Raw genomic sequence first — 18,362 nt, 5'->3', positions numbered from 1 at the left:
CCGATGCGTTTCTGGCATTCTCCTAAACGCAATAATGCATCCGTCAGCCATCCGATCGGCACGCGCGATTGCCAACTCGCGTCTAACTCATAACACGTCCATTGCTGCAGATGACGAGGCGATTCATCAACCAGGAGCAAAACGATCGGCATTCTCTATCGGTGCCGGCGTGTCGATGTCCCGAATTCTTCTGCCTTTTTTTAACAGTTTTATTTCACGTTGCGAAAAATAAAATTGTTTGAAACCGTGGAAGTTTCGGCGATATAAATTGCGGGAATCGCTAACCGAAAATCGCGCTGAAATCAACGCGCGATAGATGCGGGAATCGTGTTCATTCTACTTGCACCGCGATAACAATGCTGATAGACAATAGAAGAAGTAAACGCGATACGATTCTCTCTCTCTCTCTCTCTCTCTCTCTCTCTCTCTCTCTCTCTCTCTCTCTCTCTCTCTCTCTCTCTCTCTCTCTTTCTCCTCCCTTCTCTTTCTCTCTATCTCCCTCTTTTTCTCTACCTCTGACACCAAGGACTACCTACGGTCGCACAATGAAATTTCTTGCACAATATCTCGACAACACTATGCGTAGCGGCCAACAATGGCGTTTCTGACGGCGCCGTCTCGGAGGTGCTCGAGCACTAAGCTCAACTTGCGATGTCACGTAGGAAACTCGATTTCTCGCGATTAAGTAGCTATTATTATACGTTATGACTCTTGCGAAATTCCGACTTCCTACGGGGCGATCTCTTGCGAACTGTCACGTAACTACGTCAATCTAAGAAAGTATGACGTCGACGGAAATCTCTCTCTCTCTCTCTCTCTGCAAAATTTTTGTAGCTTTTTGATTGACTGCACGGATCGTTCCGTGAAGAAAAGACTATTTATGTTAATTCAAATACTATTTATGTTAATTAGTAGACTATTAAAATTAATTTTTATCTTAATATTACAATTCGCATTCCGTGCATAGTTATTCCACAATATAACATATCTTCTGTGCAAATTCAACACCTTTACGTGTTCTATGTTATATTGTTAACTCCAAACTTGATTTATGAGAGAGAATCCCCAGTTTCTTCTAAATTATTTCGTCAATCCCGCGACAGGCAATTTGCTTGTCGAACATTAATCGTGGGCTTGTTGTGATATTATATTCAAAATTATTGCACGTCTTCTCATTTTGCTGTAATCGAAGATATGAAATACGATCAAAGGACAAACTGTTCTTGCAACTTTGGACCAATTAAAAATTTATTGGAAAAAATATGTGTGTGTGTGGGTGTGAGGGCACTATTGGGTGGGTGAGTTATTAAGGAAAAATTCGATGACGTATTAATACTGCATCGATTCGATCACGGCGAACATAATTCCCAGCGAGTAATTAGAAAACTGCGCAATAGCAAATTCATCTTCGTGGCGTTAGCTTAAACCGATTATCAGCGTCAGTCTGCGCGGCCGACCGACCGATGCTGTAGCCGACCCGATAATAAATATATGAAAAGTTTGATAAATTGCTCTGGCGCAACCGACCTTCAGACATTACTGCCCTGCACGACGTCCTCCATTTATCTTATCCAATGTACTTCATTGGCTGTGTGAAACTTGATCATTTTTGGAAGAAAACTTCCGAACGCAGGAGAGCTCTCAAAGATTAACTGTTGCATAATTCCGTTGACGTGCCTCAATTTCGCGATCCATTCGAGAAGTTCAAAGGCATTAGGCGCTAACTGATGGCGCTCTGTCAAGAATACAAGTCAACTGCTGTGCATGTATAAGCATATGTAATATTTGCTTCATAAATCATATTTTATTGCAAAACACAATTTCTTCGATTTTGCGTACATTTATTTTGTTTTATGTCCCACCAATCTCTCGTCGTGCAAAATCACGTCCCTTTTTTTTCTGCGGGATTATCGCGATTAATTAATTACTCGTGAACGTGCGAGATGCAATCTCGGCGCATCATTTAGCAAACTTGATGAAAGTCAGAAATAAACAAGCGCGCGTGCATCCTGTTTGTCGCATGGGACAAACGGGGATTAAAAATAAATTACCCTTGTGTTATCGTTCCTCGTACAGCCATGAAAAGTTGTGTGTGTGTGTGTGTGTGTGTGTGTGTGTGTGTGTGTGTGTGTGTGTGTGTGTGTGCGCGCGTGTAGATGTGCGTGTGTGTGTGGTCATTTCTAGCAGAAAATATTCAATGCGACTACTTCCTCACTTGAGAGACAGGAAGGAAATGAAGGTGAAAATTAATGCGCGCGTCGGCCGGTCTTTTCGCCGAGGAAGACATAATATTGTGATCATAAAACGAATATACACTTTGGAAGAATACCTAAAGGATAATGCTCGTGAAATAATTATCTTCCTCTGGGAACTCACACATAAAAGTCTTAATTAAACTATTATAAAATTATTAATTTTGAGTGCAAGTTCAATCAAGTTACAATTAATTAGATACATAACAACAATTGTCATAACATAAAAAAGTACAAATAAATAACTTACATTCGATTGGTGCATTTATTCTTTAACTTATTTATTCTTTTCGATTGATATGTACATTTATTCTTTAACTGATCATATGACAAATCATATGTGTCAAAGAAAATTTAATGCACACATATATCATTCGTGTTATTGTTAGTATCTGCACATTTACTGCACTATTTTGCATAGTTTTATCGACGAAACCAAGTTGTGTAATAACGCAAGCAAAACGCAGCGCGTCCAAGCCAAAGTAAACAGGCATATCCAATTAATACCGCTATATTTAAGTGTCAGTCTGTAATAAATGAAAAAGAAGTCGTTACTCATTTAAGAATAATGATGGCAGCTGCTTCACTGCAATGTGCCTCATATGTTTTAAGCGTCGTATGTTTGGATTAAATGCAATGAAGAGAAAAATACATACAAGACGATTCGTTATCCATTAATCAGTCTATTTAATTGTTACGTTCTATCAAAATCAATTAACAGATACAGTAACGTCGATATTACCGAACAATTGCAAGATACCGCTTTGCATTAAGACAGTACTTGATGTAAAACGCGGGAAAACGTTGCCTCGAACAGCGTAACAAATGTTCACCACTATTTTTATCGGGAGCCATCGCACGTCAGCGACGCCGTTTACACAATCACGCCAACGACGCCGACTTTATGTCAGATTTTTGCAAGTCGAGCAGCGGCCGGTCGCGTGCTAACGAAGCGCCGCGCGCCGGTGCACCGTACGTAATTAAATCGCCGGTTGTAAAACGTAACCGTAGAAATATCAGCGCTGAGGTATTCAGGTGTCTGTCGTCCCACCTTTTTCCAACCGTCGGCTATCCATCGACCGCTCTCTCTCTTTCTCGGCACACTCGCCTGTGTGTCATTCCGTCCGCATAATCCGATAAACGTGATCCGCATCTTGAACAGGAATTGATATCAGACCATCCGAGGCCCTCAACAAGTTCTAGAGAAGAGCCGTTTCATTCGCCGATGAACCGGCCAGCCATCTCCATGAATGCTCGTGTAATTAAAAAAAAATGAATCGACTACGAGCGGATCGTACTTTACGTTCGGAGCAGCATACGCAAATACGATAAAATATTTTCAAATAGATAGAAATAAGCTTTATGCAGTCGGGCTGGATCTTTTGTGCCTAATAATATTATTCGCGTGAATTTATATACATTTCTTTATAGCCTTATCAAAACGGTATATAAGTACCTAACGACGCGCGGTTTGTTAAGGCGAAGAAATGTACATAAATTCACGCGAATAATATTAGGCACAGAAGATTCTGCCCGATCATATGAGATTTCCATCTACTTGTATCGGACCAGTTCATTTGTATTGTTTAAAATATTTTTTATTTAGAAATTTCGCGTATATTTAAGGTAGAGATAAGTCGTATTGATTATTGGATAATTAAAAGATAAAATCCTCTTTTGCGGAATGATAATTTTATCAATTTTATGACAATTATTATATAATTATGATATATCTAATAAATGAAAAAATATCTAATCTGTTAATTAATAGTTTAGTTATAATATATATATATATATATACCTCTAATAAAATCTTTAATTTAAATAGTTTAGTTACACGTATACCCCTTGACGATAAAAATAATTAACATAACTGAATGTATTATACACATAATATCAAATATCTAACAAATGTTGCAGCTTTAACACTACTTTAAATATATGTGTATATATATATGTCGGCAACTATGCCATAACGTTAAAGCTACAATGTTCTCTCTTGGCGTATACGATTGTCATGTATTCGGGTTGCTGCGGAGCTTATATCGCTACCTTTTAGCAAAATTTGACTGCGCAGCAAAGCCATTAACCGCTATGCGCAGATACGATGCTCTGCACTTAGACTCAGACCATGCCCCGCGGTCGATTGGCAATATTATCCAAGTCACATTATGGTAACCTCTCTTTTACGATGATTAGAATACAGTTGTGTAAACAGAAAACAGTGCTAGATAATAATATTCTTAGTATTCTTAATATTTATAACATATCTACTAAAATAGTAAAATTAAATGAAAATAATTATCTCTCAATGTGTTCCATGAATGCATATCTATAATTAAATTAAAATCAAATTATATTAACTTGAGATTTATTTTTAAGATATAGCAGAATGAACTCGAACTTTTATCAAATTGAAACAGTTTATCATTACCCATTCTGTACAGTGTACTTCATACTGTTATATAATCCTTATCTAATAATAGTAGCACAACTAGCGCATTAACCAAGACATGTTACCTATGTTATTCAGTGTCTCTCACGGTGTATACATCTTAACTAATCACAAATCTAATCAACGAACAGTCTCGTTACGAACCTCGCGTGCGCAACGGCAAATTCGCGTGAGATCATTATGCATAATACTACTACGTCTATGTATAACTATATATACGCTCGGTATATTTGCCAGCTATGTTCCGAGTTCTCTCTTGTGATTGAGATAATACAAGTCGAAGCTTTATACATGGCAAATAATAATTATTTATCACACTCATTATCTTTAACATTGACCGTCTGTTATATAAAAATATCGATTTTATCGCATATATTAAGAGACAAATGTAATTTCGTAAAATTTTAAGTGCACCTCACGAAGCTTGATTTGCAGAAATTGAAATTTATATTTCAATTTATATTTAATTAACTTTGCTTATTTAACATTCTCATTTATCAGTGTGTCTTACACACCCGAAACAATACGGTACGCAAATAATTTTGGCAAGCCACGAAAATAAACGCTTGCTGATCGCTGTAAACGATTTACCGTATGCAATAGAATTTTCATTCTATCCGGTCGCACCGCAGGTGATTTAGCTGTGCGCTACGTGTTGCACCGCGCGTGGCTTTACAGTGAACATTTCACACGATATCCCGACGAAGCTATGCGAACTTCACCGCGATTCTCTCGCACGACTTCATCCTATCTAAAACTCGCAGCGCAGTGCGAAATTGCATTAGTGATGGATAGTTCGAATGACCCTTTTAACGGGTCGTACGGGAGCCCGAAGGTTCCTAAGGGTTTTCATTCAGGATGAAATAAGACCATACGTGTAACTCTCTAAATAACATATATAAAATTGAATAAAATTAAATTGTCAGCATTGTAATCATAAACTTGCATCAATAACAATTAGTGATATTTTAAATTATTAATTGATATGCGAACTTTGTGTCTTTAAAAATGATATTCTATATGAGCAAAAATAGAACAAATTAATATCCGTACAGAGAATGTATCGCACAGGCATTTAAAAACTGTCGGAATGTATTGAAAAGGGATAATCTGTGTCGTAAAAATAATTTGCGGATACAAAGTTTGCTTCATCAGCATGCATTTCGTTGAAAATAGAAAATGTGTAATTATTTCTTCTCGTAGATATACTTATCTCGTTTCTGTCTCGATGGATATTTCGAGCATTGATATTCAGTGTTCGTTCATACTTGAACATAATTATCGCTGGAAATTTCACATCGATCCCGACAATCTGAGTGCATTAGGCCTCTTGCACGAAATCAAGCTTCGTGCCCGCAGGTTCAGTAATTATGAAAGGACTTACGCGCGCCTAAGGACGCAGGAGTACGTCATTCGATGAGCGGACGACTCGGAGATAATGTCATCTCACCGTACCTTCCTCCTCAACTGCCTTGCTTCTATCGTGCAAAGTTCATTGCGGTTTTGAAATCTGCGGGAACCAGAGTGACTACTCATGGTTCAAACATTATTTATTAGAAGTAGGGAGTAGACAATTTAAGCGTTGCACATCGTTACAAAAGAATATTCGAGATAACGCTGCTAAAGTTAATTGAATAAGAAAGAGAGAAACGACTGATAACAAAACTAACAGCAATGCCTATCTATCTTTATCGTCTTAATTAAAATAATGTCTTGTGAATATCTTTTAATTTTACAAATTCTCGAAATGTCCTAAATTATTCTTGTTCTCTCTTCATCGCCGCGAATTTCGTCGCAACTTTATCTAACAACCACTTTGTCTTGCGATAATTTTCAAGCGATTACATTATGATAGACAAGAATGTATGTTAGGTCGCGTACAACTATGCTATTATGATAATTCGAAACTTTGACCGACATTGTTTGATTATGTAATCGTGTTAGGCTTTAGAGTTTGAGGCAAATGTAATAGCGATTGAGTTAGGGAAATATTGGATTAGAGGGAATTAACAGTTCGCTCTCCCCTCGTTTGACTTTGACTACCGTCGTCGGTCCTCAGGTTTACTTGATGATTAGAAAAAATTAGGTATAGTCAAATCCAAATGTTTTGGCAACGATTAAAGCCACAGGCAGCCGCCCTGCGAATTCACGCGCGGTAAATATGCACGTGCGAGAACATCGCGAGCCATTTCGCGCGCCCAGAGCGTCGCGACGTCCGACGTCGTCGGTCGGCTACACGCGGCGCCGAGGCGTTAACAACTCCTCCTCTCGTACTCCGCCGCCGAAGACGGAAGTTTAGCCCCCGCGACACGTAATTTCCACACCGACGGAACTTTCTAGTCTGTGTGCTGCGTACGGTATGGCGACGACGATGAAGAGACGACGAGAAGGATGGAGAGAACGAGAATGAGAACGAGGACGAGGACGACGACGAAGCCGACGATAAACTGGAGCTCGTTAACATCAACCGTGGAGACCTGCCCGTACGAGATACGCCATTTCTGTAAATAACTTCCATCCTTCCTGCTTTTCCTGCGAACTTTCCTACTTCCGTTCACGGCTTAAAGAGGAAGGTGAAAGCGGAGCGGGAAGACAACGAGAGGGCAAGAAGATAGCCTCGTAACGGTCCTTTTGTAGAACCGGAAACTGCGGAAAATTAAAAATTATTTATCGTGCAGTAAACGTTTGTACACAGCGTTTGCCCAAGGCGAATGAAATTGGGGGCAAAATGAGGACATTAGATACATACGTGGATGTAGAAAATAGAAAATAAACCACGCTTTCTTCTATCTTCGATTGGCGAAACGGTAGAGATAAGAGACAAGAGAGAAAAATATTAATATTATCTACATGATACTGCTAAAACGTCTGACTTCTTAACGCACGTAATGGATTTATACGCTTTATAAATCACGCTGCTTTCATCTCGCCAAATAAATCACTTCTGCTTTCGTTTCATTAGTATTTCACGCGTGTGCGGAATTACGCGTGGATTACATTTGTTCGGAATGTTATGTTTTTTCTATAAAGATAAAACTACATTTTTCAGAATCACGATTTTAAAATTCTTCGACAAATAATGCCTCTCCACAATGGAGGCATATGTATTAAATGAAAATATGAACAATATTTAACTGATTTTATTATACGTTGTTTCATTGTTCCGCCATTACTTCGTTACCATTATTTCAAATAGAATACGCGCGGAAAAGCCCAAATTAATGTGCGTGAATATTTACGCATACGTTAGCGTTGTCTCATTTCGACGATGTGTCGCAACGGGAATTCCAAGCTTATGCAGCTCGCGCGCTTTGACGTGCCGTCACGTTCGTCTGATAAACCAAACAAAATGCGTTCGTTAAGCACGAGGCGCATTAGTATTCAAAAGTATACCAACTGCCAAAGTACATTAAAAAATACCCGGCGTCAACCAGCGCCATGCAAATTTAATCTCGTCTTTTCTCTCACCTTTTTTCCATTTTGCATCACGCTATCGTAGGAAACGCAAATTTTTTAATGCACCACCATAATACGTAATAAAGCACTATGCTCGTAATTTCGCGAAAGGGGATAAAAAATACAAGAGTAACGCTGCGGTCCGGCGCGGCGGAGGGGAGAGTGAAACGGCGAAACGGTGGAAAATTAACGAAAAGCCGGACTAGCGATATTTTTTCCCTGGATGTGCAGTTGCAACTTTTTTCATCGCACGCACTTTGCGGCCGGCAGCGTGGTAGGAAAAATAGGGAAATGCGAGAACGTAAAATAAATCGCGAGTAGAAGAAAAAAAAGGTCATTCGTGGTCGCGCCTGGCGAAAAGATCTTGTCTGGAAACAATCTCGAGAGATTCTGAATTATTGCCTTTGTGTTTCAATCGTGCTAATTTTGTTATTTCATTTTTTATACTATCCTCTTTTCTTTTGTTATAACGAAATTTTGCGGCAACGTTCCAAAAGCCTTCTTGGGTTTGAAATATCGATAGTTATATATACAATAGCGACATGCGTGAACACGGTACGGTTAATAAATATATGCATAATGTGTATATTGCATGACATAAGTGGAACGTCAACATGGCCCAATTGCGACGTCGAGTCTGAGCTACGTGGTTGTGTATATCGCGAATCGGATTTAAGTACCAGTAATCTAATTATTATTCCATGCCCATGGCATGCATCGATTATCGATATGGCTACGTCTCTAATTGCAATCCCAGCCATTGGCCTAGTAAGAGGACGAACCACGATGGCATCGGTTGCATTGGGCTAATTATAAATGGATGACGCTACAGGAACGTGTGATTGCCTCGCAATCAATTATCGCTATACGATATGCAATAACTATAGCATCCGATAGAGCATATTTAATCAGAGCAATATTTGGAAACTGTGCACTAAACTAGCAACTTTTCTCACGCCACGAATAATAGAGGACCGAGCGGACCGGGCTAAATGAGAGCCAGACGCGGCTAATTGGTGCGCAATAATTTCTTTATTATAGAATAATGTTCGTTCGTTTCGGCCCAAATTTCGCTCCATCGCGGCATCGTCAGCAAAAGATCGATGGAATTATTTACTCACGCCTTCTAATTACAAAAACAATTTTACTCAGTTACCATTGAGTCGCGTAATATCATAACATAATCATTATGGATTTTCCTAAACTCACACAATACTCAGTCCTCGTAATTTCTCCCGTGTCATGTTTTTAAAAAATAATGTCGCGAGTTGAAAAATCGGCGAGATATTGTAGGTCTCTGCGTTGTCGCCTGTGTTTTGTATTTCGAGATTAAGACATAAATCCTCCTATATACGCTAGCAGCAATTCTCACTCATAGTAATGCTAAAATCCTTCTCTTTCGCGGGGGTGGAAATGTCAGATAAGTTTCGTCACGGCGGCGCCGGTATTCATCGGAAAGGCGCCACCGCCTATACACACACAGGATGCCCATCATCGGAAAGAATTCCGCGCGCGTTTCACATACCGACGTCAACGTCGCGTGCAAGGCGAGGGGATTGAAATAAGTCTTCGATATATATTTCTTGCATTCCACGTGAGAAATGCGCCGGGTGATATTTAGACAGGGTACCCGTCGTCGTGCAGAATGGTGAAAGGGTGCTGCCGCCGCGGCCGCCGCGCGCCGCGCCGCTGCTGCCGCTACCGAGAGCTCGAACAGGATTGATGCACATTTTTATCGCGGTGGAGAATCGCGTGGGACGCCCTTTGAAAATTTATAATGCAATAACGCCCTCGGTGGCGCTGCTGCCGTAAATATCCGACTCTGCTGCATGCGAGATGTTTGCGTTGCGAAGGTGAAAAGCAGCGTTCTTGCAAATCGAGATTTTCATCTTTCTCTTTTTACTGATACCTCGAGAAAAGCGTGTGATATTGTTCCAACAACTCTATTCCAGGTATAAGAGAATATACGCACCCCCGATGCTGACAGCATTCTAAAACTTTCTCGCGTGCGAAAAATTATTTTCGTGGTGCTGATTGCAGGCGTCAAGAAAAAGAGGCGAAGCTCGAGCAAATTTATACGAGTGAAATCTCCGAATTTCCACTCGACCGACAGATAAAATGTTTCGTCGCGCAACTTTCTAGAAATTTTCCGTGCATTCACACGCCTCGAGGCAAAAGGGGAAAAAATCCTTTCATGACTAACGCCAGCGAGTAAACGGACTAGGTAGTCTACTCGTGCGTAGTTTTAGAATCGTCGTTGGAAATATGAAAATGAAAGAGGACACGGCGAAGCGAATTTATTTCTTTTTCGTGAAATCAGAAACTGAAAAAATCAAAAGAAAATACGTAGCTATCTTTCACGAAATTTATGGTTAATAATTACATGTCTTGTTGAAGAGTCTGCTAATTTCGCAGGCAAACTGCCTAGACTTCTCGAACGTTAGCAAATAATTCCAATAATATTGAAGTTTCTTACAGAAACTTGGAATATCGATAACATAAATAAATAGAGAATGACGGAAGGAACGTAGTAAAGTTATATTGAAGGTAAATTTTCTTAATCGCAGATTAATGCGTACATACCGTTAATAAACCATGCTTTGATAACTGCGAGGCATGGCGAGGGTGTTGTTTTTTTCTTTAAGATAGGAGCAGCCGTATCATCTCGGCGGAAAGGATGGAGAAACTTAGCCCGCTTGACCGACTAACGAGCATAATTATAGAAAGCTTAGTATTGCGCGAAACACAGGTGCTGTAATGATGTAACTTGGAAATTACCTTTAGGAATTGCTCACGCGGGAGCAATTAATACGCGACGCTCTCGGGAGCAATGCCTCAAAGCGCTAACCGTAATTTCAATTTATTAACGACTACTAACGCGCAAGACACTCGCTAGCTGATTGTGAGTAAAGAAATTGAGAGTAATGTTCGCTATAATAAGGAAAATTGTGGGTTATATGTTGGAAATTACTTTAACTCGGAGAGATATATATATATATATTTTACGGTTCACGGGGTTAAAATTAAACCGCATAGATGTAGCCGGCTCTCAGGAGAAAGAAATGGAATCTTCTGTGGCTCTTCCGTCGCATCGGTATTAATAAAAGGAATTAAATTGTATAAATTCGCGATATTCATAATTTCAAATAAGCATTCGCGTATCTTACAGAGACGACATAATGTTAATTTTTCTCAGAAAATATTTAAAATAATATTAATATAAGAGTTAACAAGATACCAGCAATATTAGTATAAAAAAAGCATCTTTGTTCTCCAGAATTAAATATCTAAGATAGAAAGTTCGTCATCTATTTTGAATATTATAAATTGACTCGATTGTATGAACAATGTTCTTATAAATTATTTTACTATTGTCACGTCTTTGTATCATATCTGCTGTATTTTTCATGATAAATATTAATTCACATACTTAGGTACGTTATTCTTTGCAACATTTTCTTCGGGACATGCCTGTGTATTAAATTACGCGCAAAGAATGCGACCGCAATACGGGAAAAATCGATCTTTCGAAAGTTTCAAACGGTTCATTCTTAATTCAGACGATGTCCTACGTTGTGTCCGATTCTCGTGTTGTCACGAGACAGCCTTATCCCATTCCGCAACGTCGTCGTGGCGAGAAGCGAGCGATGCTGGCAAGGAGTTACGGGCTCCTTCGACCCAGACGACCTGCACCCGACGTATCCTAGTGCCGGTGATATATATTCGAGAACGCGGCGGCGGCGCCGCGACACGCGCTAGCTTGAGAGTCCACTCGAGTTACGCGAGCGGTGTAACTATTGAAAATTATGTGACCGCCTTATCGTGCGGCTTCGCGTCCACGTCTCGGGACCGGGGCGTTAAAGTCTTCGGTACGACCGAACAAAGATGCGAGGGCCTGCTCGCTTGATCCCCGACCTCTTGAATCGGCAACGTGCATCTCATCCCAAATATACTGTTCATCACCGGAGATACCAATCCCACTTAAGCACCGAATCTATTATTCCATTATTATACAATACGACTTACGACCGATTGTCTCTCAGTTAGCCCCATTATATCATTCTGACGTTTCCCCCATGCATCCGATGTGAACGAACGGACTAAATCGAGTCCCCGGTCAATTTATCATGGCGTTTGCACGCAGGAAAGCCAGATAGAAACGAAATGAAATCCCCCGCCGTCTGAGAGACCGCTGCAGGTCATACGGTCCGCGGAGATTTTACCTCCGAACGTCGAGAACTCCGTGGCAGATGGTAATACGTCTTTTCCTTTTTCTCCGGACTGTTGCAGATATCCAGGAGTTTTACGAGCTGACGCTGCTCGACGAGTCGAAATCGGTGCAGCAGAAAACGGCGGAGACGATCCGCATCGCGGACAAATGGGAAGCCAGCGACGGGCCAATCACGCCGACCTTTGCCCAGAACGACGTGAGTACAGTTTTGTCTGTTCGCCCTCCATTCGTATGCATGCGCCTCGCGCGAATCGCGTTGCGAATTTTCTCCGAGAAGATAGAGAGACGCGCGACGCGACGCGACGCGATGCGCCGCGTCGAAGCCGGCGCGTAATAAATCTCGATGAGATGCAATTCTCCGACGCGCGCGCGGCGAAAATGAATCTCCGTGCGCGCTCGTTTCGTTACTCCGAACGAGATTGTTGAAATTGAAATCCCGACGATGTTGGCACGACGACGGAAAATATTCCGGAACGTAATTCGTCGCGGCGCGGGCGGAGTGTTGATCATATCTCGCCGCTCGCGCAGCGGTGCCGTGGCATAATTAGCGCTGGAAATTATAATCGATGAGTCGATTGGGCCGCGGGATATCCATTCCAAGGTCTAATCAATCGGCCGGTCCGCTGATTTTAATTGCTAATTGTAGACCGCCGCGCCGCACCGCGCCCGTCCGCAATCGACATGCGCCGTTGCGACGGCATATCGACACCGATGTCATAACGGCCAACGATCGACGTGACATTCAACCGGTGCGACGATTGCGTATAGCAGCTTGTATGCATCTCGCGCAACCTCGATCACGTACGCTCGGTTCTTCCGGATTAATTCGATCGTTAGAGTAACGTCGCGAGGACGATGGAAATTCCCGATAGTGGCTATCCCGCGAGGGATTGAATAAATGGCATTTGGTGTCTTTGAGGATTTTCGACCGCGCGCTATTTGCCATTAATTTTTCATATTTATTGAAATTTGCACGATTGACATGTCACTAAAAAAAGTACAGAATGTAATATTTTGATGATGATGCTATTATTTGAAAATGGTGATCTATAATCTAAAGAAAATATCTCTGTGTAATAATAAAAGTGACTATTTCTGTTGCTAAGAATATATTGTGAATTTAAATAATTTCAAATTATTTTATTATTAAATATTATCAAATTTATTTTTTTAAATTATTGTCACATTTATGGCTAGTACCCGCCTTTTTCAATTTTTTAAATATAATTAATGGTTATTACGTTGCATATAAAGTATAAATTTTAAATTTATTTCTCTGAAAAAAGCCGTCGCATTGTGCGGTAAAACGAAAGCGACGAAATACACTGTTACATTGATCGACCGTGTATCAATTATTTAATCGTTATTTTTTAAAATAATTTTACAAAACCAATCAAACATTATACGAACGTAATCAAATGCCATATTGGGGCGCCGTTAAATTACCTGCTTCTATCCAAATTGTAGCAGTAATTTCCAGTAAATTAATACGTCTTTCAACACAATCTACAACATAATCAATCTTCAACATAATCTCGCTTGAACAGCGCTGCTCTCCGCGCATATGAAGAACACTGATACGGCGAGCTGTCAGCAGCAGCGGCACTAGAGGCACGAGGGATGATGCGTGCGAGAGAGAGTCTTGGTATTTTTATCGCCGCGGCTCTCCGTGCATTTTCGACTTCCTTTGAATGCACGGCGTTCACGGGCGACGTTTATATAACGCATTCCGGACGTACGTTTCAACGCATGGGCAGATACCCCATTTTCGCGTGCACGTATACAAAAAATGTCCCGTGAAATTTCCGCAGGAGACGGAATGTAAAGGAGTCGCGTATCTTCTCGCGCGATTTTCGCCGTACAAAGCGGCGTTAATCGTCTGAGCTTAACGCCTCTCTCAGATACGCAGGAAACACGTGCGACACTGCGAGATCTCCTACGACGTCCCATAATAACGTCGCTATTCTCCTTCTGCGTGGATGCCGTCGAGCGAAATTAAAGGAATACAAACGTGCCGCGCAGATACCGTGTTCTCACTCCTCCCCCTCCCCCCCCCGACTCGACATTTTTCGATATTTTAAATAAAAGCGTCCTTGCATTTTCTTTACGGGGTGCAACTAGGGGGAAAGAACAAAGCGAAATATTAATGAGGCTTCCCGGGTTTGCGCTCGTTTTATAATTACGCCAGGTGCGCGCACGCCGGGCAAAGGCGGATATTATACCACAGATAACAATGTTTCGTCCTAAGCGAAGTATCGTTCTCCTCTCGTCCTTTCCTTCGCGCTCTCTTCGTGTATGTAATAAGCTACAGGCGGACTGTCGACACGCGTACAGTATGTACATTCTACATCGCATATGTACACGAGCTTTAATATGTAGTACCTGTACAATCAAGTAAACGTTATTGGCACATATATCGGCATTATGATTGAATTAATCCGTCACGTACGGCATTTCTCCGTAAATCGATTGAAATTCTGGCTGCACTCTGGTTTTTGGGTGTCATTGACTGTATCTGATTTCTTTATCTAATTAATCGACTTATCTAATTAAATCAAGTAACATAAACAAATTTGGCAATAATAGCGCGGTAATTATCACGCCTGGCTCTTATTTCTGTTAATTAATGTTATTTGATTTAATTATATAAGATTAATTAGATAAAGAAATCAGATACATGTTATTTTATTCAAAAGAGAGCTTTTATATATTATTATTTATTCTTATGTAGTTTTGTACATATCTTTTTACTATAATTTAAAAAATTTTTACGTTATTTTTGTAGGAATTGTTTAGCTTAATTAGAAAATTTTACGATAAAAATTGACAATGTCTCGGAGGTGGAGTTACATTACTCTTTCGAGTAATGCGCACGGGAATGGAGAGATTTATATACTACGAATCAATGTGAAATGCTGTGGCGAACCAACTTGAGGCGAATCGATAAATTGCAATTCGTTGCTAGCGCACTAAATGTAATTCGCAGAAATTGCATTGTAATTAAAGTCTATAATTACATTGCACTCTATCATGGGACGTATCGTCATTCTGAGCAGCTCGAATAAAACGCAGCGTTAAATTAACCTCAATTATGTCGAATTCAACAATACCTTAATAAACTACTTACCGCGTATAATCATTGTTAGATATATAATTGTAATCGTACTTTTCCCGTGAGTCTTCGGTTTATTCATAATTTTATTAGAAATACATACATACATACAAAGAGAAGAGAAATACGTATAACGAAGAGAGCACGGTTGCTCTCCATGTTTGTAATACAGCATATTACCAGATTTACATATTTTGCGAAACAATTTTCTATTCTGCTATTGTAATTTTTCTTTGATTTTACATCTGAATATTTGTTATGTTCATGTTAAACAATTTGCATTGCTTAGAGAGTTAATAGCTTTAGAGAGTTAATAGCGGTATTATCATTGAACGAGCAAAAAAAATAACATTGATTCTTGTACACGAGCCACAGAAGTGTTTTAAATTTGAAATGTGACTTTACCAAGCATTGATTAAAACAATTATTGCGCGAGAAACAAAAGCGATGCTTTTATTATTTGATTTTAAAATAGTCAGAAATAGTCAGGAAAAGTTTGCTTCATCAAATATTTGATAATTTGATATTTTATTGCTTATATATCGAGCGCTCTATTATTATGACGATAATTAAAACTAACTGGTCGGTTGAAAGTGATTCTCGAACAAGATCGAAAAATGTTTTGTCTATTTATAATTACCGAAGGCATGCGTTTTTTATATAAGGCGCTCGATAATAGACATATGCAGTAATATTTCTTGTGGAAAACTTGAATATTTCCTTGATATTAATGAAAAATATGTAGTAGTTTCTGAGCTGTGTACCAATCAAGAGAGAAATAGCAAAATAAAGAATAGAAAATCTTATCTTACAATTAATTTTAGATTGAACAGAATCTCGATAGAGTTACCTAGTTTTCTTTTCAATTAGGACTGCGAAAATTGTGGAAACGTATGACGGCTGATCGGATTTTCAGAGAGAAAATAATTTTTGCTTTCAACAATGTCGTTCTGTTGACCAAATGCAATTACCATAAAAAAAAACTTCGAAAAAGGAAGATCATTTAATTGCCAACTCTCAAAGCCAGAAAACGATAAATCGGCGCAACAATGTCGAATGCGCGTATCGTCGTGTCGTGCACCATCGTATAGATATATATATATATATGTATATATAACGCGACGCTCTCGTGAAACAACAGTAGAAGTTAACAACTTCTAATGGCGCATTAAATGCGGGCCATTACCGTCGCGAAACAATGCCGCTGTTCTTCGTTATAGTGGCCGCTTTGCCATTCGCTAGCCGTCAAAACTTCGATACACATTGCTGACCGGTTGCGCATTTGTTCGCCGCCGGTTTTACGGGAGAGTTTGAATTCAAACAAATAGACGCGGTCCCAAAACAGCGCGCTCTTTCGCAGCCGATAATCCTAATTATATACACAAAACGGAGACATTGTACAGCAGTAACACGTGCTACGGGCTAAATGACTTGGTTCGAGCAACATCCATTTGAAATACGAAAGCTTCGTGTCGATTTTGAAAGACGGACGGAATTGAATTTACTCGAAAATCACTGAAATATGGAATCATAGAGAGAGAGAGAGAGAGAGAGAGAGAGAGAGAGAGAGAGAGAGAGATCGGCGTCGGAAAGTTATATATTTTAGACGCGCGTCTCACGTCACTATACCCGATACGCGCGCAGAAACGAGCTCGAGAAATATACTCTTTATCACGCTCATTGCCACGCCCCGCGAATATCCGCGAATCCGGCTTTAAGGAGCGTGCCGGGCGTAGAATATCGCCGGCATTGTAAACGGACGATATTTTCCCTGTTTGTTTTCCATTACTACGCGAGAGGTAGTCGTCGCCCCTCGCCATCGCCGTCTCTGGAATATGCACCGCTATGATAAGGGTGGGTAACCGCACTCGGTGTAATGGAAAATTCTGCGCCCGCCGCCGCTTCGCTGTGAATATCCTTCCTTCCACGGTGTCCGCCTTCCCGGTTCTTCCTTGCTGAACGAACGCGATTTCCCGTGGGAAACGCTGAAATCGATAAGGGTCGCTCGCTTCTGCTCCTCCTGACCTTTCTTTTCCGCGAGAGACGAAGAAGGTGAGGGTGCCGGGGGAAAGGCCGCGGAGAGATTAAACTGTCGGTGCTCGTCGTGTGGGTCGATTTAAGTATCGGTAAACAATATCGGACAGTAAGTAATTTAATTTTCCGAAGGTTGGGCGCCGAAGGGCTGAGTTTTCTGAGAGCGGCAGTTTGTGAGAACAAGCATGTCTCTCGCACCATTAACCCTAAACTCTATCACTTAAAGTGCGCGGCTGTTATTTTCTCGTTATTCAGTTTACAGTCGAAATGTGCTTTCACATCTTCACCTCACTCTCCTAACGTTATTAACGTAAGCAAATCCAAACTCTCGTATATGATGTACATATGATAACTAAAGCTTTTCAATCCCTGCGGAATCCGCGATAAAATTTCCATAGGGAGAGCTTTCCCGGGCCATTGAGGTGGCCTCCATTTTAGGTGCAGTTTTCCGAGGTTACTCGCGAGTCTGGTTAACGGCACGGGATTGCTTAGACCTTCGAAGAATGCGGGAACTTTTCTCCGACTCCCCGTGCTCTGAGTGCGGAGAATTTTAAGCCGTTTCGCGCACAAAGCTGCTGCCGGATGGGCGACGACGACGGAAGGGGGACAAAGCTGCTTCTCGTTTTTTCGTCTCGCGACTCGACATTTCGCAGTGCGCGCTGTGCGCGAAAGGCATTCAAGACAGATGGGACATTGCTTCACTCCCGGGCGAGTCCCGGGACTCCCGGGGATCACTTTAAACGACGCGCACAGTTGCACAGATTTCACATCGCGTAATTATTTCATCGTGCGGAAAAGTGTCATGAGCTAAAAACGGATTAC

General features: G+C 40.7%; 1 protein-coding gene across 11 annotated transcripts in view; it reads left to right on the top strand.

Annotated features, from left to right (window-relative positions):
- Dlg1 (discs large 1) overlaps positions 1-18,362 on the top strand; it is a 336,847-nt gene that overhangs the window by 88,147 nt on the left and 230,338 nt on the right. For all 11 annotated transcript variants that reach the window (XM_071699803.1, XM_071699792.1, XM_071699794.1 and 8 more), the window contains exon 3: positions 12,454-12,590. In XM_071699803.1, the coding sequence (XP_071555904.1) occupies positions 12,454-12,590 (137 nt within the window). The remainder of the gene's footprint in view (positions 1-12,453; positions 12,591-18,362) is intronic.

Source organism: Temnothorax nylanderi, unplaced genomic scaffold, assembly GCF_030848795.1.
Source record: "Temnothorax nylanderi isolate EJ_2023f unplaced genomic scaffold, tnyl_v1.0 TNYL_tig0019_pilon, whole genome shotgun sequence".
Lineage (NCBI taxonomy): Eukaryota > Metazoa > Arthropoda > Insecta > Hymenoptera > Formicidae > Temnothorax > Temnothorax nylanderi.
The sequence above is the reverse complement of the archived record's forward strand: the minus strand, read 5'-3'. Positions and strand labels throughout refer to the sequence as shown.